The sequence below is a fragment of the Camelus dromedarius genome, chromosome X (genome assembly GCF_036321535.1).
Source record: "Camelus dromedarius isolate mCamDro1 chromosome X, mCamDro1.pat, whole genome shotgun sequence".
NCBI classification, from domain to species: domain Eukaryota; kingdom Metazoa; phylum Chordata; class Mammalia; order Artiodactyla; family Camelidae; genus Camelus; species Camelus dromedarius.
Window position 1 is genome coordinate 98467850 of NC_087472.1, and position 27771 is coordinate 98495620.

A 27771-nucleotide genomic window follows, 5' to 3' on the forward strand; every position below is an offset into this window, starting at 1 on the left:
GCGCTGTTGTGGGCTCCCCAAATTGGGCCGGGGAGGGGGTTTTGGGCAACGCGCTGGCAGCCTCGGCAGTCGCCGAAACCAAACTCTGCATCCCCCGGAAGACTCCAAACTCCTTGCCCTCCCCTACTAGGGGCTTCTGGAAACCGTTCCCCGACCGGATTTGCTCTGAGAAGGGCCCGGGGAGATCTACGGACCTGGGCGAAGAAGCCCTGGGATTTAAGCTGAGCAGACAAAAATGGGCCCCTGCTAGGGGCTCGGCGGCTCGCGCGAGGGGCTCGGGGGCGCCGTGTCCTGGGATGCCTCCGGCCACGCCTGACTGGACCCAGCCCCCGCCCGGCCGCTTCCCGCCCTGGGCATCATGAGTTACTTCCTGTCTTACTGCAAAGCTCATGGCGGCGCGCTGCTCACCGGCTACCAGGCCCTGCGCGCCGAGGGCTTTCTGTGCGACGTGACCCTGGAGGCCGAGGGCAGCGAGTTTCCGGCGCACAGGTCGCTCCTCGCGTGTTCCAGCGACTACTTTAGGGCCTTGTTCAAGAGCCACACCAGGGAGTCCCGGGCGCGCGTGATCCACCTGCATGTGCCCTCGGCGGCCGGCCTGCAGCGCTTGCTAGACTTCATCTACACCGCCTGGCTGCCGCTCTCCATGGACACCGTGGAGGACACGCTGGAGGCCGCCAGCTACCTGCAGGTCACTGAGGCCCTAGGGCTGTGCGGCCGCTACCTGGAGCGCCAGCTGGCCCCGGAGAACTGCTGCTTTGCCGCCAATATGGCGGCGCGCTTCGGCCTGGCGCACACGTTGGACGCGGCGGAACGCTGCATCGTGCGCCACCTGAGGGAGCTGCTGGCGCGCGGCGCGGGCCCTGCAGGGCTGCTGGAGCTCAATCCCGCGTCTCTCAGGGCCGTGCTGGGTGCCCCCGACGTGGCGCGGGTGCCTGAGGCCCGACTGCTGGGCCTGGCTCTAGCCTGGTTGCGGCAGGAGCCCGAGGCCGAACGCCTGACCCACTGCGCCGCGCTGCTCGAGCGCGTCCGCTTCGGCCTGGTGCCCACCGACGTGCTTCGGCGGGTGTACTCGGGCTCCGGCCTCACGCTGCCCACCCGTGTCAAAGGCCTTATCATTCAGGCCCTCAACTACCACACGGCGCCCTCCCGCCAGCCGCTCATGCAGGGCGAGCAGACCAGCGTCCGGAGCCCCCAAACCCGTATCTTGTTGGTTGGGGGGCGCAGGGGGCGGGAGGCGGTGACCGAGGAGGTCGTGGTCCCCCGGGAGGCAGTCAGGGGCAGGGGCGCTGCGGCGGCGCCCGAGGAAGAGGAGGAAGAGGAGCAGATGGAGGAGGAGGAGGAGGAGGAGGAGGAGGAGTGGGAGCTCACCCAGGACGTGGTAGCATTTGACGTGTACAACCACCGCTGGCGCAGCCTCACACGACTGCCCGTTCCGCTACTGGGGCACAGCGTGTGCGTCGCAGGCAACTTCCTGTTCGTCCTGGGCGGGGAGAGCCCGTCGGGCGAAGCCTCCTCCCCACTAACCGACAGCCCGCCGGCTGTCACAGCACAAGTGCACCGTTACGACCCGCGCTTCCACGCTTGGACAGCGGTGCCGGCTATGCGGGAAGCGCGGGCCCATTTCTGGTGCGGCGCCGTGGGCGAGGGGCTCCTGGCTGTCGGGGGCCTGGGTGCGGGCGGCGAAGCGCTGGCTTCGGTGGAGATGTACGACCTGCGCCGGGACCGCTGGACGGCAGCCGGGGCGCTGCCGCGGGCGCTGCACGGCCACGCGGGAGCCGTCGGGGATCGCGGCGTCGTGTACATCTCGGGGGGCAAGGCGGGGAGAGGCGAGGGCGGCGCGAGCAGCCTCCGGGACGTGTTCGCCCTGGGCCCCGGGGAGCAGGCGTGGAGCAAGAGGGCGCCCATGGGCACGGCCCGCTTCGGGCACCACATGGCGGCACTGCGCGGCGCGGTGTTCGCCTTTCTGGGGCGCTACGAGCCGTTCTCCGAGATCGAGCGCTACGATCCCGGCACCGACCAGTGGACTCGGCTGCGGCCGCTACCCTACGACCGCTTCTGCTACGGGCTGGCGGTGGTGGAGGAGACCGTACTGCTGCTGGGCGGCCTTAAGTGGCGGGCCTCACGCCAGGTGCCTACCCGCAACGTGGTGGGCTATGACCTCGACCTGGACCGCTGGGAGGACATTGGCTGCGCATTGCCCTGGGCCTGGAGTGGCCTGCAGTGCGCAGTCCTGCAACTGGCCGAGGGTGGGGACGAGGAGAGGGAGGAAGAGCCTGGAGAGGCTCCAGATTTAGTGCTGGGCTTAATAGGTTAGTGCAGCCTCCAGGCCACGGAGGAGCAAGTCACGCCTGACCAGGCTTACAGAGCAACACGTGGGCTTTTCCCAAGAATGGGACTCTGAAAGCAGTGGCTTCTGAAGGTTAACGAGGCAAACAAGGACTTGGCCTAAGAGGAACATTTTCCCTAAAGCTGAGAATGGGAGACAAGAGGGGTCAAATTTAGAAAGATATATGAATCAGCTCCACTGAGCTGGGGATTTCTAGAAATTCTCATGCTTGGCTAGAGATGGACTTTCGAAAATAAAATATGACCCTATCTTCCCTCTTAAAGTAGTTCCTAGGTGCTAACCAGTGATTATTTTTCTGCCAAACAGCCAAAAAACGTACCATAAGAAGTTGTATACAACACCCAGAAAATTGTTAGCTATAAAGAGTGTGATAAATAGTTCTAGAAGATGACATTATCTCAATAAATAGGGAAGGGAAAGTGCCCTGGTTAAACATCATGCAATCATTGTAGGGAGAACTATGATTTTATGATCCAGAATCATGGTTATAGCTCTGCTCTGATGGTTTAATATAAATATCCAACTGAGAGGGGAAAAAAATCTCTAAAACAGCACCTTATTTTTGGAGAAAATAACAAGTTTTTCTGTCCCTTATCTTTATTTACCCTAGTCTGCTTTTGCCCTGGCTTTAGGCAGCTCACTGGTTAAGTTTTATTTCAGCAGCCGTAATCATCAGACTCCTCTGGTTTACTGGATCATCTAACAAAAGCGAAACAAAATCCCATTTCTTTCATCCTCTTTAAATGTTCATTCAGCCGACATGTTGTAGGAATATTTGTACAAAAGTTTTTTAAACTTATTTTTGGTGGTACCCCTCCCCTACCCTCTGCCCCACCTTCCCAAAGGAATCACAGAGAAAGGAAAGAGGAGTAGGTGAAATTTTAAAGTTCGTGTCAGGTAAGTGGGAAACCAGCTTGATTTTGTAGGATCTCAGAGAAGATTCTTATATACACTGGACAGATGCTTCTTCTGGTTTGTCCTACCAATGACTTGAAACTGGGGGGTGGGGAGTGGGGAGAAGATGGCTGTGTGATTAGGTAACAAAGAAATGTGGTGAGGACTCTGCATGAATAAAATAGGTGCTTTATAAGGATTCAGTAAGAGCTGAATTTATTTGACTTCAGTTTACAGTGCTGCCTCTCTCCTAGATTTGAAACTAATGCAATAAAATGTACAGATATATAGTGTTAAAAGGTCTCTTTCATGCTAGGCTAGCCACAAGTCTTTTAAAATTCATTAGTTTAATTTTTACCCTTTAAAACAACAGAGCCAACTTTACAAAAGTAAAAGCCGCTTAGTAGCAACACAGCTAACTAGTCTTTCCATCAACTGCTCACTGTTTACAGGGCACAATCTGGCCACTGTATCCACAACACATCCATCAGGTACAGATATTTTTAAGTGAATGTACACGTTTGGTCAAGTAAACATCAACAAGTCTAAACACCTGTAACAAGCACACTTCATTTTAGGACAAGAGGTTTTGGGTTTGTTTGGTTTTTTTTTTTGCTTTTTTGTTTTTTAACATGTACAAAATCCCACAAATTTAATGTGCCTCAATATCCATGCAGTAAATAAATGTTTTTACAAATAGTTCTTTTTAAATGATAAAAATATTACACTGGACCCAAAATTCCATACAAACATTAATACATGATTTCTCATCCATTTTGACTAAGTATAGGATTACTGAAAATGTGCTGTAGAAAGGCCACTCTCCTGTACAGTTGTGCAAAGTTTGCAAAACGATAGTGATTCAATGGTGGTTTCAAAAGCAAAGAAAAAGATCCCCGCTGTGGAGTTTTTACTTTCTCCTCTACAGCAAAAATATTCACTGACAGATATCTGAACTCTTAGAGATGAAAGTACATTCACTGAGCTGTACAGGCAACAGTATAAAGCTGATTAGAAGTAGATTTTAGGATATAGAATAGTAAAGGAGGGTCTCTTCCTCCTCCGCCTCCTCAAAAAAAAAAAAGAAACAAAAAACCAAAAACAAACAAAAAACAAAAACCCCAGTAAATTGTGACTTGTACGGTATGCAGCCAGACACTAAAAAGCAGCACAGTCATTATCATGCTGTGATCACTTTCAAAAACGAGATGCTTAAAAAGGGAAATATGATGAGGATTTTTTTCATAGACTTCATCCACTCTTACACAACAAATAATGAAGCTAGGAAAAAAACCTCTAAAATTTTTCTCTCATATAATTCAATGTAATACATCTGAATGACCACCCTCCTCTTGCTCCTCAGGAGAGAGGTACATTTTTATTTTTCAACATTGTTTTCTATATTAGAACACATATCAGCCTGTAACTAAACATATTTTACTTCCCTGTGTGAAGTATAATCACATAAGTTTAATTAATAGACTAGGGGGAAAATTGGAAACCAACTGGAAAATTAATTCATTTCAGTTTATACCTTATAGCTTTTTAGAAGTTTGAGTTTAAAAACATGAGTTTGGGCTGAAATTATATATATGTGTGTTAGCTGCCTTTCTGGGTGAGTTAAGTGTGTTTTAAAAAATCCACTCTCAAATTCCTCTGTACACAATCAGCATTTCATCACTACAAAAATAAAGGAAGATTTAAACCAAGAAAATAAAGCAGCTCTATCTTCAATTTTGGTCTCAGTTACAAAAACATCTTACAAAGCTTTGCCCTGATACACCATTAAGTGTCCCCATGGATTTGGAATAGTATTTCCATTAACCAGCTTTCACAAGTTAATAGACTCTTAAGACGAATATTAGATACCTGAACTTTTCTTACGTTGATGCTCTTCTATTTTGCTTAACTCTTGTGTGCGCATCTACAGTTCACAAAAATAAAACTACAGCATTAAACTTTGTGCAATGTTTAAGAAAATTCTTAGAACATTTAATAAATATAAAAAAGGTTTAAATTCTTTCCCACCCACAAGGATGTCTGCACCTGAAAAAATGTGATTTAGATTTGAAGTCTTGTTTATATAAAATTAACTTAAAGGGAGAAAAGATGACCTTAGATAGAAAACTGCCTTTTTGTGTTTTCTCTACTTGAAGACCACCTGTCTTCAGAGTTGTTTGTAAAAGTTAATTTTAAGTCATTGAAGACAGTTGATTTTGCACATGGTAAACATAAGCTGAGCACTAACTGCATATAAAATATACAAATGCTCATTAAAGACAGTGGTATTATGACCATATATGGTTTGTTTCATATAGTTTGGTAACATTAAAGTATAGCTTGTCAAGTGTCCCACACGTTGATATAAAATCTACCTTATATACTTGTTCAAAGGACCAGAAGGTACCAGATGGCTGGAGGGCAGAATACACTTACACATGCGTTTCAATGTACGAATGAGTGTGTGTTAGAGAGGAAGTGATTACATCTACTTCAGAGGAAATACTTAGTGGGTCATTTGAGGTGGTATTTTGACAGATATCCAAGAAAAGATCGAGGTACATCTGCTTCCACTGTTGGAATTCTTTAGATGTCAGGTCTGGATTGTCTAGGACTTTATCAATAATGGCTACTTCCCCTTCTCTGGCCTGAAAAGCAAACGGATTAAAGAGTTATGAGAGGGACAGACTTTTCTTTAAATTTAAAATAAAACGTTAATAGGCAAAATATTAAGAAACCCACAAGAAACAGCTCTGGTATCCTCAAACTCAGCACTTGAGACTCAAATCCTAGTGTACTTTTTTCTACACGCGGCATGGGTCGTATTGCCCATTCTGTGTGGTTTAGTTTTTCTTCTGGCCCATCCTGTATCCCATCTCTGCCTATGGAAACCTTCCTCGTTCTTTAACATCCAGTTCATAAGCCTCTCACTTCTTGAAGTCTTCCTTCAACAACTGGAAAAAATGTTTTCTCCCTCATTCATATAAGTCCCTATAACACCTGATTGTTGCCATCGAGTGGACATTCCACGTCTTGAGTTACTTATGCACTGTTCGTTCTCCTGCTAGAGGGTCAGTTAGCTCCTCACGCTTGCGTGACAGAGAGCACGCCCTTCGGGTCACCACAGATACATCATTCTTGCTGTGGTCATGTTTTGGCTCCCATCCTGTAGCGCTGAGAGCCTGCAATACCAAGTGGCCCTCCCTTTTTGCACTGCAGCAAATAATAAGCTCCCTCCCAGTAAGCTTCCTGATGGGGTAACTCACCACAGCGCAGCTATCTCCTGTGGGAGCAGTGAGTCTCCCAGGTGGGAGCAGAACAGGCTGAGAGGCTCGGTCCTGTCTTTATGAGCCCAGCAAGTGGGAAGGCACGCCTCTGGGGCAGCCCGAGCTGGGGAGGGGAAGACAACACTGTGCCCTGAGCAGTGGTTCTGGTCATCGGGGCCAGACCAAGACAGCGGGGCTGAGAGCCAGGATGGCGTTTGTGAGTCACCCTGTGCTGGCTGAGCCTGTTACGCACACAGGGCTGCTTGGGTCCTTGTCCTCCTCCCCTAATGGGAGATTTCCAGTCCCTCTTAATTTCTCACACTAAAAATGACAGGTCTGTTTAGTTCGTTTTACCAATGAGGGGCTTTTCTTTACACTGACTTTTGGTCTTCTTGCCCGCGAAGAGTGGCGCCCCGGGTCACATACCTGGTGATCAGTACTCACTGAACCCAACACTGGCGGGAGCTCCTACTCTTTGCTCCTGGGAAGTAAACGCTTTTGGGGGCTCTACAGAGCATAAAAGGCAGGGGTGAGGGGCTGAGAGGGAGAGGGACAGAAGCAGGTCTTTAAAATAGGTGAGCCTGACCTGCTTCACAATGCCTGCCTGCTCTTGCAACCAGGTAGTTTGGACCTGAATGGGGGCGCAGGTTGGGGGTGAGGGAGGGTGTATGGCTCTGAAACGTGGGAGGGTGAGGATATCTTCGGTACGGCTGGACACCAGAATTATTCTTTTGGATATTACAGCTCTTTAAAAACTTCTGGTCTTAGTTACCAAAAGGCCATTAAGTTGTCCCCTGGATTTGCGTTAGTCCTTGCACAAATACCAATGAGAGCTATTTGACTCTGAACACTTGGCTGCTTGCTACCAGAAATTTTTCCAAATCATGCATCTCCTATTTTATCTCTTTGGTACTCACCTCTGTTTCAAAATCACAAAACCTCAGCAGCCTACAATGAATCAGAAATGTTTCCCAAAGGAGCCCTTTGACCTTTTGGTTTCTGAAATTACTGCATCACATAGGCTGTATGACAGCTTTTTTTTTGTTTCTTTTTTTGGGGGGGGGGAAGGGAGGTAATTAGGTTTATTTATTTATTTAAATAGAGGCACTGGGGATCAAACTCAACCTCTTGAATGCTAAGCACGCACTCTACCACTGACCTCTACCCTCCCCTCCTCTTTTCTGTTCCTGAGTTTTTAAGGGTGCAGAGCCTGCTGAGGGAGGGTCTGTATGGCAGGCCTTCTCCATAATACACACACAGTGAGGGGCTGACTTTCCTGGCTTCTTCAATTTCCTGCCTCTCGGCTCCCCTTTCCTCACCACCTCCTCCCCAGCTTGGGAGTGGCAAAAGAAGATTGGAGACAATGTAAGCGCTTACAGAAATGTGTAACAAGAAAGGCACATGTGAGCTGGGAACTGATAGTGTATACAGAACAATTACAAAATGTCTACGTGGAACATGATCACGGGAACTGATAGTGTATACAGAACAATTACAAAATGTCTACATGGAACATGATCACAGTAGCTTCACTCCAAATGTGCTGCAGGAGATAGTCACGAAATATCTCAAACTCTGTTAGCACCCACTCTTGCATTCTGCATGCATGCTGTGTTCCTTTAATAGCTATATTAATTACACGACATGGCATATTTATCTCGGGAAAACAAAGGACTGAGAAATAACACCATCCCTGCATTTTGGGGGAAAAATTAATTACATCCTGTTTTCTGCTAGAACCAAGTCACAAAACATTTAGTCAGTGCTTTGAGATGTTAATGAAAAGTTAAGATTATTTCCTCTTTGCCAAATACATTTATTCCTCTAACTTGGCTTCGAGTTCTTTCTGTTTACTCTCTGCCACCCCCATCCTTCATTTTGTATTTTGTCATCCAAGTATCTGATAAGCCACTTTGAGTTCAGGAATGCATCTCTTGACAGGAATTTCTCCTTCCATTTCATATCTTACCTTTAAAGTGCTTTTGAGAATTCTCAGCCTGTGTAGTTTTTCATTCATCACAGGATCATTACATCTCTTTATAAATGATAGCTTGTATTCCATCTTGGTTGAAATGCGGTGTTCTCCCAGCGGTGACAGACTGGCTTGCTCCAATGCCCTGTATAAATCTTGCAAAGAGTCTCCTAACTTTTCTTCCCTACTTTCACCTGCAATGTCCAAAAGAAGAGAGAAATGAATCCTGTGTAATAAACAGTTATTTGACACTCCAAAAATCTACTTAAAAAAAAAAAAAACTATCTGAAAAACGGGATAATGAATGATTGGGAAAACACTCATATTATAAAAAAACCCCAACAAAACCACAGTTGTTAGTTATATTGGGTAAGATCAGCTACAGGCAGCTAATTGTTTTAGAATGATCAATTTATGGGATGCTTTAATTAACAAAATATTCTCTTAATAGCAAATCACCGTACAGATCTTGAGTCCATTAAGTTCAAAGAATTAGAGTACAAAAGGTACACAACACAGAAACAATCCTGCACATAATTTAATATTTTAAAACATTAATGAATATCCCTTATGATTATACTGACAAGCATAGAAGTGCTGATTAACAGAGCTCTCCTGGTTTAGCAATACTGAATGAACTGATTTTAACAATTTTCCAGACTTCATAAGATGGAATGACATTCACTGGCGTATATGATTGTAAAAATCTTCCAATTGTGTGTTGTAGAGCATTATTAGGTTTCATGTGACTGCCATAGTAATGCCTGCCACATTGTAAATATGGTAAATGATCATAAATTATCATCAATGACACTGCTTTAATTAGAATGAAATATGGGAATATTTACATGCAAATGTAAGGGGAAATCTGGCACGATCTAAAAGAAACTACTTAGCATTTGTAAGACCTGGGAAGAAAACACTCCAATTAAATATATTTGAGAGAAAAAATTAAGAGACTGGTTCAGGAAAGGGTCTTAGATCTATTTGAACAAATCCAATTCCCATCTTATTATTTAATTGTGTGAATACTGATGTCATATCTTTCTCAACAATGATAAACAAAGATGAACTTGGATTTTGCTTGGATTGGGAGATAGGATTAGGGCTCTATCACATTTCCTTTAATAGAGAGCCAAAGAGTCCCATTTGAGGAAAGTTAATTACACTGGCCCAAGAAGTAAATATGGAATATTGTTCATTCTGCAATGGTCCATGTGAATACTTTAGGCTTTCTGATGTACTTACAAAAAAAAAACAACAAAAAAAAACCTCCCTAACTGGTAACAATGTAGTTAGCATTTATATGTGCCAGGGAGTAGGGTAAATGCTTAACATTCATGATCTCATTATTCCTCACAGCAATACTAGGAGTAGATCTACTTGATTTTCATTTTATAGCAGGGAAGTACCTTTCTCAAGGTCACATTTAGTTAAGTGGTGAAGCTAGAATTCCAACCCGGCAGTCTGGCTCAAGAATCCAGGATTTTAATAAAAATTCTAGATTGCCAATTTTGTCAGTAATCATTTGAGCTATATATTTACCAGTACGTGTTAATGAATTTGTGAGACTACCTTAAATGTAGCATTCTAAAAAAATTTTTTTAAAGACGGTACCTAAAACTGGCCCCAGAGCCCCAAATACAGTCCCTTAACTTGAGGGTATCACCTTTAGGATGAAAAAGTAGCTTCATTTAAGTTTCATATTCAATTTTTGGCTCTGCTGCTGAGGTTAGCAACTACTGTTAAGTATGACTGTTATCAGCACATGCTAGCATTAATTCTTCTATAACAAATTTTAGCTTCCTAATCATATATCTAAGTTAGAACTATAATCTAAAAATACAAAAATCCCTTTAAATAACAGCATTTTAATTCTCTGTTATTGGTTCATCCTTCAATGCCTGCAACACCTAGAGGATTTTAAGGAGTGGGGGCAGGGTAGAGGACTGCAAAAAGGAGGAACTGCTTTAGGGGCTAAGAAGAAGATGGAAGTGAGATAAGGAAGTTTAACTGAGAATGGTTTGGAGCCAGCAAGGCACAAAATCATAAGGTCATTCAGAGTAACTAAATGGAATTGTAAAAACGAGGATTCATTTGAAGAGCATAATTCCATTTCATAAAATCACAGGCCAGGAAAGGACCCTGAGGAATTATTTAGAAGTTATCATTCTTTTTGCCTCAAGGCAAGACTGCATCTAAAAGCCAGATATAATTTCATAGAGCAGAGGGTAGGGGAGAAATGAGAGGCCTAAGAGATGTGAATTAGAGTAGTTTAGATATCAGGTAGCCTAATGTATTATTAGTTTTTCAGTTCTTGAGGGAAAGTAAAGAAAAAAAGCGATTCACATTATAGTTTCAGGACTTAAGGGAGGCAGAAGTATTTTCACATAGTAAATTTTTATTTTATAATACCCTTCTGTATTACCTAATACTGTAGGGAGTATATATTTTTTTTGAAAAAAAAAAAAACATTCTTACCCAGTTTCCTTTCTCCCCAATTCTTAAAGTTTGTGGAATACGGGGCCAGATGATTGATTTTTTAATAAAATTTCAGTGTAATTTTACTTCAAGGGTAAGTAAAGACTTAATATAAAAAGTGACAAACAGAACTAAAAACTGAAAGTTTTCTTTTCTTTCTTGGCCATTAAGGGCAGGGGGAAGCATTCAGTCAAAGGATGACATAATTCTACAAAGAATCTGGTTTGGCAGCTGTTAGAAGAATCAAGTATGGATTTATCTCTGGGCAGCACATTTGAACAAGGAATCACAATGAGACGGAACACAGAAACACTTCCAAGTAGAGTAATGGACTAGAGATAGCAGAGATCAGTAAGGCCCCCTTCCCCCAGCCCTGCACACCATACACATAGGCAACACCACAAGACGCAGCAGTGGGATGAGGAAGGATGAAGGATTGAGATGCCAGGCTACCACAAAATGCCACCAATTATTTAACATTTTAAGACTAGACAAAGAGTCCTTTTATTTTTAAAGGAGAGGGGTGAGGGGCAGAGTCACATTATAAAATCTGACTCACTGTGCTCTACAGTCAAAACAACACAGAACTCAACATTCAAGACAAAAACAGACCTTTATTTTCTTTTAAAATTTTCAATTGGTTTCCTTGCCTTTTTTTTTTTCTCAGATGAATACCAATTAAGTCAACTGGGGCTACTGTTGCAACTGAAATCGTGAAAGCACCTTTATCTTCTTCTCTTTCTGCCCTCTTCTTCTTCGTCTCCTTCTCACTTCTCTTCTGGTTTCTTTCTTTTTTTAAACCCTTGCTTCTCTTCTTCTAGAAGAGACTTGCTTTGGAAGAGGAGGCAAGCACTTGGTGAGGTCTGCTTCCTGATTGATTTTCTTTCAATGCACCAGTTCACCATTGGAGCACTGGCCACAACTCAGCTCTTTGGTAATTTGAGTGAATGTTTTCTGAAAGTTTGGCAAAGTGTCGAAGACCACATGCAAACTACAGGGCATGTATAGGACCTTCTGTAATTCCTAATGAGGAAGTGTCTCACCGCTACAATGACATTTTAATTTGTATCTAACGTATTCATGAATTCTGGGCCTATGCAGGAGTAAATTCCCTCTCAAATTACATTTATGTTTACAACATATAAATTAGTCCTGTGTCAGATGACACTTTTCTCTATTCCAATTTCAGTAAAGCAAAGAGAACATACATACAAAGTTCTCTTTCCTATGCAAAATTTCATTAATAGATTTGAGGATCACAATGAAGTTACTGACAAATTAACTTGAATTCTGAGCCCAGGGAGGGTCGTTTCTGGCTGCATCATAAGTTGGGGGGGGGCGGTGGAAGAAGATCCTCTGATTGTTTCATTTATAGTCTAGCTACACTATGAAACACTGTGACCCTGGGAATGTGGTGAGCATCACAACAGTTGTCTGGTTCTTTCAGGTTGCATATGAACTCCAGGTAGTGATAAAGAAAAGCTTAAAGAAAAGATTAGCTAATGCAAAAAATAGTTGGTTGAACGTTTCTTGCAAATGGCTTACTAGCAGATGCTAATACATTTCTTAAATACTATAAGGTCTTTGGTTGATATATTCCCTTACATTCCTGCCCAGTGGTTTCAAAATATTTTTGATTGTTCACCCTTATCAGGTAAAAGACTTCTGTTATCGATAACATATATATATATATATATATATATATATATATATTACTCTATATTAATAGATATGCATGTTACAGACACAGAAAAGAAATTTGAAAGAATGACATATAAAACCTGAGGAGAAGTCCCAATGTTTTTTCTTCCTGTACCTCAATGGCCCCATGTGTACCTGCCTTCAGAGACCTGCACTTTGCCTCTCCCTGAGCCTACAGACCTCGCTCTCATTGGCATTTCCCAATCTTCTATCTGGCACATTGTCTCACGCAGCCAACGTTTAAACTGAGTGATGGTTTTCTCTACTTTATACACTAAGTACTGCACAGAGGGCTCCCTATCAGGTGACTGTGTAACTTATCACAGTCTGTTGTGTAATTTCGTTCAAGTTTCTTTGCTGAAAATTAAGGAGAGCATAATACAAACTTGGCGACCTGAAAATGTCTTTCTGGAGTCCTCCCTGTTTCCCTGTCTCTGTAATGACCATGTGGAAGGAGAGAGAAAAATGAAAACAAAACCAAACAGAACAAATATACCAACTGGGCTCTTGAAGAACTAAGCCAACAATGAATAATCAGTTCTGGTACATGTTTTGGAAGGGAACTGTGCTCTTTTAAAATTGGACAATGATGTCCTCGTGGAAACAGTTGTTCCTTCCACAGCACAACTGGGTAATGAGCACAGAAGGCTGGGAAAGGCTAAGTCACAAGTGGGAGAGAAGGCTGGACATAGTAGCATTAGTCACCAGTCAAATGTGAGAGGCATTCGTTCTTGCAGGGCCGCAGAGTGCTCCAAGGCGTCCAGGCTAAGGGTGTCACGTATGGGAAGCACTGTTCTCACCATGAAAGGCAATTAACATTTGTTAATGTTAATTTACTAGTGTACCATCATGAACAACTTATTTATATGTAAGGTGACAAAGTTTTAACAGGCTTAATATAGATGGGTTTAATGTTTGTAGGTTTTATGCTAAAGATGATTATGTATTCAGGAGTTTATACTGTAACTTGAATTGTTCTATAATTAAATATTAGCTCTCTTCATTCATGTCTTTATATAAGTAAGTCAACTAACTATGCTTTGCATTTTGTACCACTGGAGAGAGGGTAGTTTGTTACATCTGAAAAAAAGCTAAGATTTTAAAAGCTGGCTTTCACTTGTCGCTCTGTAATCAGTTACCCTTTTCATAATTTTAAGTAATTGTTTAATTTTCTTTTAGGCAAAATAAATAATTTCTCTGATGAAAAAAAAAATTGATTTTAGTGAGGAAAATCCCTTCTTTGGAAAGGACAGCTTGAATGAATCCATCAATATTGCCAAGTGTATTTTTAAAGAAGGACATGTGAAACCCAGCCCTGTAAGAATGACCCTGCGCTTCACCAAAAAAGTACAGCCCATCCCAGTGTCTGTCACTCCCTTCTGCGCAACAGTAAAGCTTACTTGCATAAAGATGTGACAAAAGAGACAGAGCTGAAGCTTATTCTACACTTCATTCTCTAAGCATGTAAATTCTGCCAAATTACGTGGTTTACTGCCACAAATATATGACAGTGGTGGAATATGCAGGGTACTACGGTAGTTTTTCTGACAAATAGTTCAGATAGCAAAATCTTGGTGTCCTCGCAATGATTTATTGACCCAAAGGGAAGGTTCTTTGAAGGACAATTGCAAACACAAATGACAGATTCTATATTTGCCCACAGAATTTGGAAAATTTAATTAATAGAGACATAGAGGTCAAGGTACCTGGTTCTTAGGCAGGAATTCATAAAGGGGACATTTTAAAATGAAAACTAAGGGATGATTATATTTATAAATTAATGTGGAGTCACCATATTCCTTAATGAGAAAAAACTAAAATTCTTCATATCATAACATTTTACTATGACTTAGACAGGGAGAATGACCCAAGACAATCCCACTAATATTAAATGCCAACAAAAAGCTTTTTGATGCATTTCTACATATTAGAACCATCATTTTTATATATTCTTAAAAAACATTAAAATGGTTAGAGCAGAGGCAATTGTAAGGCAGATCAATGTGATTTTATTTACAACACAAATTCCATTTATGAGAAAGAAGCATAGATTACTTCTCTTTAGAAAGAGATTTACTATCAAGCATACTTAGCAAATTATTTAGCTATCTAAAAAGATCTGATACCAACTGGTCATATTTTTATTTTTACGTAATTTATATTTTTACAGGTATTCACATTATGCAATACCACACACTGCGGCGACAGGAAGAAAAAAACATTTCCAAATACAATGTTAAATTATCTGTTCATTGCACAGTATGAAATATCCATTAATTAGCATTGAAATTATTACAGAGTATCTTATCCAACTAAACGAATGAAATTTCACATCCACTACAGAAGAAAAATAAGCAATATTGAGCCATAAGGGACCCAGTTACATAGTGTTAAATCATATCTGAAGCTAGTTTGAAAGACAACCAGACAAAATACTTTTTCCAAAGTGAAAACCACAGCCTATATAGATTTGGAAAATTTTACAGAAAAGAATAGCTCATGCCTGTCCTATGAGGCAACACCATTTGTATACAAGTGCCAAGAAATAAGGAGAAAGTTAGGATTTTAGCTGAGGAATCTAATAAAGCCTGGCATGAGGAATTTTCTTCATTAGCGTCACTGAAAGCAGTCTCTGTGTTACACCTGAATACACTTTATAATAGAATAAACATAGGAAGTTTCAGAGCAGGTTGTGGATACCTTGCCTTAATAGATTACACTGAATTCAGTACAATACAGCACGTCAAGTTTTAAAAATGCAAAATACACTTAATACACAGAATTTGCTTCCTCTGCTTTGCCTTAAAGAGGCCACCAAAGAGTCCATTAAACAGCCAGGGCTTTCTAGTTATCGGAGCTGATCCCTCTCCTTTCCTGGTGTCAGGAAAACACAACTGAGGTGTCACCACACAGAGCCCTTCCCCAGTCAGTGCCCTTCCCCTCTGTTCTCCCACAGAAACGGCAGTTTTCTGTTACTGTGCTCCATCTTGATTGGCTTTGATCTTATGCTAGTCCCAGTGGAGAAAGCTTGCATTCTTCTTAAGAGTGGCCTGCCCCTCTTAATATCCCTTTAGGGAGGCCCCCAATCCACAACACTTGATGATCTAAGCTTTTTAAAAGTCTGTTTTCTGTTATAAACGGCAAGGATGAGGCCATTTTAGTTGCTTGCAAGAGGTTGATGTTGAGTCTGCGTCGTGCTGACTCGCTCCGATCTAAATTCTCTAAACATTAGCTTATCAATCTGTCAGTCCAATGGGTTGAGTGCCAACAGAAGTGGATCCGATTTGGCATGGAGAGGTTCTACCAACTCTCGCAGTGTATTAGCCTAATATGATAAAGCAGTGATACAATATGATGAAAGACCTGCGAGTGCCATTATTCCCAAAGCACATTAGTATTTGTATTAGAAATACTCTCATGCAATACACCCATGAAGAGAAAAGAGAAAAATATGGCTAGAATTGCATATGGTTTTAATACCATAATGTCCTTCTGTTGGCATGCAAGTCTACTTGGCCATAAATGGGACACTTTGTGTTTTAAGCTTGGTTATTTGGAAATGCCAATCTTATGTATACAAAATAATACACAGCACAGATACATCTTTTCCCGCCTCTATACTTGTATATGCACCTCTGTAATTTTAATCAGGAAAGCTTATGTTAAAAGTAGTCTCCAGAATCATGTAAGATGATCAGTCCTTCAAGGAAATTAAACTGTGTTTCTGTCAAGATCTCTCCTCAAATTCATCCAATCAAGAAGTATGAGGAAAAGTTTTCCTGTCTACCTGCTGTCTAACTACTCTGACTCATATGCTATCATGTGCTAACTAGTGAGGGAGAAAAGCCCAGTTAGTGTGGCTCCGAGGAGGTGGTTGAATACTGACAAATACAAACTGAAGTGAAAAGCTCTAACAGGGTCAACGTGATGAAAGGGTGTCTTGACACCTGAGCACAAGCCACATTTCAAGGAATTGAGAAACTAGAAGAGACTAAAGTTTCTGAATGAGTTGGGAGACTAAGAACAATTGGTGTAAAAGAAACTGTAGTCTCTTAGTTCATTTTATTTTAGAATTTGAGGAATACAAATATTGTCACCAGGCACAAATCAGCAGTATTTTTTTTCAAGCCTAGAGCAGATTTTTATCTGCAACATCCTGTAGTAATTTTTGAGTTATATCAAGAAAAAGGAACAAAGTGGGAGAGGGAACAAAGAAATCGTGTTGTTCATTACAAGCTCCCTTAGAAAATGGGAAAGGTTTGTGCTGCCCATAGCATAGTATCTAGAAAAGGGGATGTGGCATGGTCCAGAAATAAGCAGAGCTAATTTTTGTTTATCAGATCATATACTCTTCTTTTGCAGGAAAAGGGCTGGGAACTCAGTAATCTTCATAGGTAGGTTACATGAAACAAAAGACAATATCTCATTTTTTAGAAAATTATAACACTGGAATGCTAGTTCTGGATTCTACTACTTTGTTCCATAAGGTCATGGAATTTCAAACAGCAAAATCAAAAGCAATCTAACGTTGGGCACAAGGTCATTCCTAAATTTAAAGGGTTCCTAGTTTATCTATGTAATTCGAACAGTTTCCCCTCAGAAACAAGGTTACATGAACAGTTTAATTTCTAGTGTGCTTAACCCATACTGAACCTGAACCAGAGCCCTGGTAATCAAGTCACATTTAGTTACATTTAAGACATTGTTTATATAGGACTGCTAAATTCTACTTCAAGAGACTGGAAACACCTCCTAAACTGAGGCCTTGCCAGAGGGCAGGATGGTTGGGGGCGCGGGGAGCAGACTGCTGTTTCAAAATGGCTACAGCTAGTTCTAGTCTGTATGTATTAGCATAAGAGAAGACAACACTCTTGGACAAGGTGTCTCTTCAACTCACAGTGGTCAGACAGACCACTGACTACCAAATCTCAGGGGTGGAGGTTTGTTAATCACAGATTTCTGGGCCCTGCCCCTAATCTACCCAAATCAGAATTTCTGGGTACGGAACCCAGGTGATTCTTGTGCCACTGCAGTTTGAGACCTCCTGCTTTGAGCCAGTCACATTGTGGTGGACTGCACCGTGGGGAGGGCTGGTTGGAGTCATGCCAATTTTTGTACTACACATATAAGTAGCTTGTAGTCAGAAGTCTTAGAGTTGGGCATGTCACATAGGGTTTTATTTTTAGTTCCGTCACCAGTATAACTTGTATTATGTAACTCAAACAATTTCAAGGTTTTTGCCGGGGAATCTGATGGAAATATCCTGCTCTACTGAGAATACAGCAAAATTAAAGAGGCCTTGGTAAACTGCTTGAATAAATTCTTTAAGGCTATACTTTTAGGTAGTGTTAAATAGTTCCTCTTTATTTTCAAGGCAAACAGAACAATTATATAGACACTTCCAGACTCAAACCTATTGAATCAACTGTACATCTTGGTATGCGCATTCTGAATTTCAAGTATGAACAGCAGTGGCAGGCCAGGAGGGTCATAAATGATGGAATGGCAAGTCCCTTTCTGGTTCTCAACACTCTCTTTTTCTCTCCCTTTGTATTTTCATTGGGCTTCCTCTCTCTCTCCCTATTTCTACTCTTCTCTTTTGTAACTGATAATTTCATTTATCCCTATTCAAATAGTCAAAATATTCAAACCAGTTAAAATTACTTATTATAGTGACATTAATTTTATGCCTGTTTTTAAAAGGATAAGTGGAAACTGCATATTCCTTAAACAAACCGACAAACAACAACAACAAAACAACCAAAACTTCAAAATTGTATGGCTCTTGATTGTTTTGTTTTCTTTTGGCCAATATCCTAACTATAAAAACGATTCCCTACTTCCTGCTATTAAAATAAACTTCACTATTTACCAAGCTTTCAATCAAGTACATTTTGAAACAATAGCAACATATCTATGCTACCCCAAGAAAATCAGTAATGCTTCTGTTATGCATATTACTTAAATATTTATTGAGCTTCCATTCATAACTGAAACCTCCAACTGTGAGGCTACAAGCCCAGCTGGATATAAAGAAACAGATTCTGTTTTCCTGAATGATGTGATCTGCATGATACACCCAGATGCAATGCTATGTCGAGTCATGTATAGGATGACTTATTGCAGTGCGGATCCACTTCCCATGCAAGCTCTTCACAGACTGAATCTATGTAGGATATGCTGAGGAGGATGTTCCTTTCCTTTTTTGTTTTATGAATTTAAAAATCTCCCCATTAAGGACCGTTCAAATACTAAGCAGAAACAGAAATTCTAGGAATATAAGTTTTAGAAATGTAATCAGGCTTCTAATAGTATACCTGGTAGGAGTAGCTGATGATCCTTCAATCAAATCCTGACGATTAGATTATAAGGTAAGGATGGAGGCACAAACATTTGCAAGAGAATGATTAAGTTTGAATACAAAATAGGTGAAAAAATTTTTTTCCCTTAATGAATGAAATAGAAGAAAATATGTGCAAATGGAAATAAGAAGTGCTTAAGCCAGAACATCACTTTCAAAGATTCAGGCTTCAGAGTTTTAAGAGAAAACTGTTTCCACTCTCTTGAATTATCAGTGGGATTGAGGGCAAAGTCACTGCTTACCAGTCTCCAGTCGTAAACTGCTTGCAGATGACAAAGCAGACACCCTCACCTACCAATAGTAACACTTGTGGAGATCCAGGGAGAGTAGAACTGTTTTGTGTGCTTAAAAAAAATTATTTAACACAATTATCTGGATCTCCCCCTTCTTCTAAATGTACATGTTCAGACTTAAGTTTTTCTTTTTGTAAAACAGGAATATCTAACACCATGAACTGACAGTCAGTGACAATTACTTCTTTTACTGAAAGTATTGGAAAGAGTGGCCTGAAAACTTGGTTCAGAATGTTCGGGTCAAGAGAGAGACTTAACTGTGGCTTGAGTAGTAGCTGTCCAAATTTTGAGGGCCTATTTTCTTGTAAAGGTGGAGTTCAAATAGACAGAATATCAGATTTTCAAAAATGTGTTTGCTTATTTTTAATACCATAGGGGGAAAGGAACTGAAGTCTTATTTTAAGTGAGGAGTACAGTTTTCATGATAAAGTTTTCTTTTTCAAAAAAGTGATAAATTGTAGAAGGTAATACAGTTTGTGCTTATGCCTTATAACATTTCTAGTGATCTTTAATTAGCAATTTCAGGTAAAATAAAAATATCTGATGAATCTAGCCACAGGCAAAACAGATTAGATTAGAATGTTTCCAGATTAGAATGTTCCTCTAAATTGCCAAATCACAATCCATCCTCTGTGCATGATTCACTGGGGACAGAGTATCTTCTTATGAAAGTAGTATCTCATTTCAAAGTACCTACCGCTATACTATGACCTTAGAGTGTAGTTAGGACTTAGTTATATAAGAGTATACCACACACTCTGGCTTTTTCTGTCTGTATTAAAACCACTATCTGAAATAAAGGCACACCTAAAGTACACTTGAAATGAAGCCTACATATTAGCAACAATTGAAAAGGTCTTTTATATTTAATAGTCACAGAAGTACTTAATATGTTAATTCAATTTACCAACACTTTATTTTCAAGGAAGTGTCTACAGATACATCAGAAAAGTGAACTAAGGAATCCTGCATTATTATACTGTCATCTCAATGTCCCCTTTCAGATTTTAAAATAGAAAATAGGAGGAATTCATTTTTACAGACAAGTACTGTTCAATAAGGACTTAATGGGTGCCTATGGGAATATATACTATATCAAATGTTAGGGATAAATATACAAAGATAAGAGTCTGACCTCAAAGAGTTCATGGTATAGTTGTACAACACCTTTCCCATTTCTGTCTTATAATTTTATAGTAAAGGACTATCAATAAAAAAGCTCTACTTTATTAAGTACAAACATATATATATATATACACACATACATAATAACAAATCAAATTGTAAGACTATAATGTTATTATACAATTACCCTAATAATGTATATTATATGCAATTATACTATATGCAATTACATTAATTATATATTATATAGATATACTAATTTTAATTTGGAATACATAGAAAATAAAAATATTTTAAATTTGGAGCAAATTTAAAGAAGGTCATTAAAATAATGTATGTGTATATATATGATATAAAACAGCTGAGTTCTGATGCTTACAATAGACTTTAAAACTGAAGGGGATTACAATATGCCACTTTGGCCTAAGGATTATTTTGAGCTGAAGGTAATTAAGAAGCAGCAGACATAGAAAGATCTTTGGCCATCCCTGTATCTGTCTAAAAGCAGGACATAAATTTCCCACCATGAAGGTGTTTCTCCTCCCCTCTTCCATACTGGAAGAACAACTCTTATCACTGAAGACAGAAAGCTGGCATCAAGATGGGTCTGCACAAACAAATCTCACTAAAATAGCCCTTATTTTCCGTTAGTTTCCTCTATATATAAACTTTCTCAAAGTTTACCACTCTTTTCCCTTTATCTTGTCACTTCTCCATAATTTATCACCCTTTGTTAAGATGGTATATAAACCCCAGGTCTCACTGCTTCTTTGGGTTTTTACTTCTTTCCCATGAAGGCCTCTGTGCACATAAAAATTCAATTAATGCAATAAAATATGCCTTTTCTCCTGTTCTTCTGTCACTTGCCAGTTTAATTCACAGGCTCCAAGTAAAGAACCTAACAGGATAGAGGAAAAGTTTTGTTCTTCCTCTATAAAACATTTAAATCAACTCTTAAAGCAGTCTATCCTAAATCATCCATATTTTAAAATATTTAAGAATATTTATATTCAAAACATTTAAACATGAAATATTTAATATGACATATTCATATTTAAATATGAAATACATATATTTCATAGTAAGGTTATTTTGAGATAACTTTAAGCAATGTGGATAGATGGCAGCTTACTGGCAGAATGAGCTGCTGTTGCAACCTATTTTATGATTAATAATTACTTATTTTAAAATAAACTCTTTAAAATTCTCATTTCCAAATTAAATAGCTACAGAGGCAACATAGCTGAAGTCTGAGACATGAACCCATTACAAGAAATAGACTTTTTTTTTTTACCCTTTAGTAATTTAGAGATGAACAATGCATATTTTTAACTTATGAGAATTTTTAACCTCTACCACCACCTTACATGGTTATAGTAAAAGGATGCAATTAAATAGATTATATTCAGTCTAGACAATAATCAGTGTGAAGTAACTCAGTGATGAGAACTGCCAATGGGGCGAACAGATAAAACCCATGTAACACAACACTTCATTTGTGACTACGTCTAGTCTGCCAAAATGAAAAGGTAAATTGGGACCAACTACATTTCAGTCATTTTCCTGCCTATTTCTTTCAATGGATTCTTCTTTGGTCCTTCCAACCCTACTAGGACATTCTCTTTCCTACCTGATAATCACTCTAAAAAGCAATTCCAATGTTATCTGAACCTTGAACCAATTATGCGACTAGGTAGATAAAAATACCTTCAGAACACTGACTATATACCTCTATGATCCAAACTATTTCATTTGCCTATTGCACTTGACTTGAATTCCCCAAACTGGACATTCTTATGGACTAACAGGTAAGGGTATTTGTACCTGGGGAATTGGGAGTTGTAAAGATACATTTAGTATGTTGAATCCATCAGAACCTACTCAGAGTAAACAAAGGACCTTTGCTCTATGATGTCCTCCTCCAAGTTGCTGATCAGCAAACATGATCTATGATCTGTAAATTCTGATGCAATGCAAACTGTGCTTTTAATGTCTAGCTTCCTTAATAAGTAGACAATCAATGGAAAAACTTTTAATTCTTGAAAATTTGATCTAAAATAAATACGTACATATATTTTTCAAATTAACAATAATGTGAACTTTGTGAACTTTTGCTCTATGGAGTTCTACTGTCTTCTTATTCTCATATTAAATTCATATATTATCCTCAAAGTACTGCCATCTTGATTTTGGTGAGGTTACTTTTTAAAAAAAATATCATTCAGTGTCAGCTCCAGTATCATGATATCCCTCCAAACTAAATGAAGGGAAAAAAGAGGTATTGATCTGCAAAAGTGACTGAAATACTAAATTCTTTTCAACAAGAGTACAACAATGGGTATGTGCACACATGTGTATGGATTGGGAGTAGAATAATAAAAGGAGTGATTCTTATGCTAAAAATTTAAAGACATTACTTCCTGTCACACTATAACACTGTTCATGATTATAGAAGCTTGAAATGGACTTCTGCTTACTTTTTCTGGCTGAGCTTATAATATTACAAAAAATTACAATATTGATTTCCCCTCTTTATAACTTCTAAATGCTGATGCCTTATTACTAACCTTCTTGGCATACCAGCCTGACATTTGGGATCATTTGCTCATTAACAACTCTGGCAAAGAGCAGCTATTTTGGGGGCACTGCCAGCTGAATTTCTCAGCAATAAAGACAACCAAAAATACCTTCCCCAGCAAAGCAAGTGCCAAGAAAGGTGAAAAGAAAATTCAAAAGATGTAATAACCTAAAATTTTATCTTAACAGTTACTTATCAGAATTCATATTTTTCTCTACCTCACATCTGTTATAAATCTAATTTCTCACCTTAATCAAGAACATTTTCATATTCTCTTTATTAATCTATAATTATATCATAGACTATTCTCATAAATCCCCATCATTAGCCATCTACATATTATGATATTTAAATTATTACATTTTTAGGTATTTAAAATTTATTATGTACATGATAAGAAGAAAAAATTACTTTGGTAAAAACCACCATAAAATCATGCTTATTAGAAATATAGCACGGATGTAAACAAATCAGCACAAACATCCATCTTAGCAAAAAGCTCAGATGTTAAAATAATATTCATACCCAGTCTTGGTCTCAAAATCATTGGTTATTACATTTTGGACCAACAAACTCATTTTACATTTGGAATGGAAAACTATGGAATCTAAGACATACTTTTTTTTTTTAAATAAAACATCCTATTATATATGAGTTTCACTTTTTCCCCTCCTGACAAAATTGTATAGCACTGCCCTTTTAAAGAAAGTTTTACTAAAGAGTTAGAGATATGCTGACTCTCAGTGTTCTTAGGGAAAAATACAAATGACTTTATAGCGGTGGCAAAAGGTTTCCAGCTATATCTGTGTTTAACATTTAGCATCACATGTTGAATTTCACACTCACCAGTGTGATTACAGAAAACTAGAGTCATACAGGGACTTCATTAGGGTGAGAGCTTGTTCTGCAATTTCAACTGTTTGGAATGTCAGAAGGTTCTCCATATTGTACAACTTAATTTGTATTCAATATAGCAATGAATTGCTAACTTCCTGCTAGTGAACAAAACAAAAAATCCAATTATATTAACAAATTTGTTTTCTATTTATAATTTAATTAATTTTCAGCAGCTTTATGGTGCTAGCTTATTCATAACATCTTTTAAAAATTAAGGACAATTCCATATTTCATCAAAGTAAGGCTTTTTTGGAAATCCTATTTAGTCTATTTATATTAAACAAGGACCATGCTGCCTTCTCTAGGGTGAAAAAATACAACAATCAAACTAGATATGTGAATTTGTAAGAATATGCAAATCAAGGGGTGAATCTGGGATTCTCAAGTTCCACCTAAGACTTCCTTACCATCTCTTGTGACTGGTGCCACGTGGGGAGGAGGGGAGGAAACAATGATAGTAGCTGTGGTGTAATTAGTATCTTCCTAACAAATGTGATCATCAGACAACTGTGCAGAACTTTGGCCCTTTTTGTGATACTGGTTTATATATATAAAAGAATACATTACTACCATAATAAAATAAAAATGTTACAAAAGATAACACATTAGAATACAGTTGTACTGGTGTATATGATCTTTCATAGACAATTGATCTGCTCTACCTGGATGTACTACAACTGGATTTACAGTGATAAATTACATCAACCCTTTCTTGTTAAATTCATGTATAGCTATGATCAAGGTTCCAGAGTAACTTTTCTCATACTGATTTTACGGTGAACTAGTACAGAACTAATCTACAAGACACTAGCACTGGATATAGAAACAAAGTTAGACAATCCAAAACCAAAATTAAAATCAGCATTTTAAGACCACCATGAAGTGTACATTAAATGTGTTTACTACTATTTAGGAAAACTGTCACATAATTTGAAAGGGAACATTACTCTATAGTAATTGACAATGCAGAGTATATACCATAAATACAAAACCAGAACCTGACCAAGGAAAATGTCATGATGACATTTTCTTTCTCCTTATTATAAATCTTCAGCACACCACTAGAAAGCCTGCTTTCTCTTTGTGGAAAATCAATAAATACTTCAAAAGCAGAAGCAGGAACTCTTCTTTAACAAAACAATACACTTTAATTATAGAAGGCCTTGGTTCCCAAGGCCTTAGTTTTAGCCATACTAGGAATGGTTTCAGATCTTAGTTGTGTGGGCAGATCTGGTCTCCATGGTGATGAAAAAGTCAGCCTGGGAAGTGGAAAGAATTGTGGTACACTGCTCCCCATAGAAACAGTCAAGCTGAAATCAAATACAGCTTCTGTATTTAGCATCGACAAACCCTGAAGCTCCAGTGAACTGGTACTTTACCTCAGGAGTTGCCATGGCAATTTGCTAAGAAAGGTGGGTTACAGATACCTACATCTATTACTACTAAAACATCAAATTAAGAGCCAGAATATATGCGTTAAAAGCAATAATTTATTTACTAGTTCTGAATTTGGCTCTCTTAAATAGGATCTAGGGGTTTAATAGTGGCATTATTGTTTTTGCAAATTCATATAATCTAATTAGTATTTTTAAGAAATTCTAAGAAATAGCCCTGAACAACTTTTACTCTTCTTCAGTTTAGTGTAAACATTCTGAAAACAAATCAATTATTATACTAACATTTGTATTTTGCTTTCCACCTTATAAAGTGCTTTTTTACATGCAATGTCTCGAAAGAAGATGTGGAAAATATTAGAATTTCACTAGATTTCACTTTGTGATGAGTTTTCATTTCATAGTACATATTGCATAGTGCAAGAGAAATTAGAAGTTGGAAGCAGATGAAAGTGTGAATGGTGTGTTCTTTAATAGTTCCTTTCAGGGCACATGAATTAAATTTCAGATTTGTAACAGGTGACAGAAAGTAATGTTTCATCATGAGAGAAAACATAGTAATCCACAATACATCAATTTGGTACCTGTGAGTAGGAACTGGAAAGATCAGTGACACCTTCAAATTTTACTTTTAAATCTGTCGCTTCTCTACCCTCTACCTTCATCAAAAGATTTAAAAAAATGTAAATAAAAAGATCCTTTACTTGATATAAAAAAAAAAGGCAGAAGGATTCAGATTTTTCCAAAGATGGATAAACTGGAACTTGGAAGGAAAAACTGAAGTTAACTTTGGCCACCATGTGAAGTAACTTTTCAAATTGGTCTCAAGACTTAATTCTTCAGAAGCAGTTCTTTTTTAAACATCTCAGTATTAACCTGACACAAATTAGCTACAAAAAGAATCATGTCAAAGTTTAAAATACCAAGATAGAGTTTTGACTCAAGTGGTGGAATTGTTTCACTGTTTATACATATTGAGGTACATGATTTTGGACACTGATTAGTTAAAATTGGAAAGTACACTAATTACAATTTTTTGTAATAAAAGGTAAAGTGGTGTGTGGGGTTTTGCTTTACTTGATGGAGCATGTTATTGGTGATTTTGACTTACTGTAATAAAACCTAAACATTTTAGTTTCTTTTATACAGATGTGATATATGTATACACAGAAAAAGGAAACATTTTGCTAAATTTTAATCTAAATTAAAATGATAGATATGAGGAGCAATATGTGTTTGAGAGCATTCACTCTCTTTTCAGGATGTCTTAGTCTGAATCTCAGATCTGCTATTGACTAGCTGGGAGTCCTGGATCATGTTATTTAAACCCAGTTTCCTCATCTAGAAGGTAAGGGTAATACAAGTATTTACTTCTTAGATGTTGTGAAGATTAAGTGGGTTATATTATGCAAGGACACTAGAATAGTGCCTTAGAATAGCTAGCACTCATTAAAAAATGTTAGCTATTATTTGTGATAGATTAATGTGTTCAATAAACCTATAAAATTTTTTAGAAAATGTACCATATTATAGATGTGTTGGCTTTACCTTAGGGAGGCAACTCTATTTTAGTATTTTTTCCATGAGGAAAAATACCTTTTCTCTATACATTAGAAAAGAACGAAAGATTCAGATTTATGGGCATGCCTGGCTTTGCAGATTGCATTTCAAGGCCAGACTATGTAGCATACCTTTATAGAAAAGATAAATCACTAAAATGTCTTTCATTCAACAGACAGGTATAGTCCATAGGAAAGATGAAAAGAGTTTTCCTGAGATAACAGTGAAAGTAAAAGGACAAATGCATGTAGTTCAGTCATTCCATTCAGAATGTTCCTGATATCATACTCACAATTTTGGTCAAAGACTGACCAGTTAATGATGTTGTAAACCTGACTGAAATGAGTTGAGATTTATTTAGAAGGGATGTAAGCAAGTTAAAACATCTTCAATTTTCACTTCCTTATAATTCAAGTTATGTTCATTGAATATATTTCACTAAACAAATGAAATGTGTAATAATAATATTAATATAAATGGTATTTATTTCCCATATCAAAGAGTGTTTCCCTTTTGCCATCAGACAGCTTACTTTATACACTAATGTGGCAAAGTGTTCCAAAAATTTTTTTTCTTCAAGGTTTAAACAAAAGAGGGATATTAAAGAGTTATTTTGAAATAAGTGCCCACTGTGTTGGATTCTTGCTGTCAAACCAAAAAACACCACATATTTTAGCTTGTCATCATGGTGAACAATGTCACTTCTGACATATTACAGCTCTTCCTGATAACAGCTTCCTCTCCTGTCTCTCCCACTAGTCTAATCTTTGATCTAATTAAGAACACAGCCCCTCCTGAATTCACTTCCTTATCCAACCTGGACTGTTCTTACCAGACCCCTCAATTCCCGCACCCTCTTGGATATGTACTACTCATAAACTTTCCAATATTCTACTCCTGCT

At 38.9% G+C, this 27771-nt stretch overlaps 2 protein-coding genes across 6 annotated transcripts in view; one reads left to right on the forward strand and one right to left on the reverse strand.

Moving 5' to 3' along the window:
* The first annotated feature begins 356 nt into the window (after positions 1 to 356).
* Positions 357 to 3440, forward strand: KLHL34 (kelch like family member 34). Its single transcript, XM_031445727.2, has one exon. It carries the CDS (start codon positions 359 to 361, stop codon positions 2312 to 2314), a length of 1956 nt encoding a protein of 651 aa, XP_031301587.1. The 5' UTR covers positions 357 to 358; the 3' UTR covers positions 2315 to 3440.
* Positions 3440 to 27771, reverse strand: part of CNKSR2 (connector enhancer of kinase suppressor of Ras 2) — a 242303-nt gene continuing 217971 nt past the window's right edge. Inside the window, exons 21-22 of one of the 5 annotated variants that reach the window (XM_031445722.2) lie at positions 8477 to 8673; positions 3440 to 5889 (exon numbers count right to left, since the gene is read on the reverse strand). In XM_031445722.2, the coding sequence (XP_031301582.1) occupies positions 5674 to 5889; positions 8477 to 8673 (413 nt within the window). In that variant the 3' untranslated portion in view covers positions 3440 to 5673. Of the gene's footprint in view, positions 5890 to 8476; positions 8674 to 14781; positions 15987 to 27771 lie in introns of those variants that run through there. The other 4 variants (XM_031445723.2, XM_031445725.2, XM_031445724.2 and 1 more) reach the window with 4 other exon arrangements.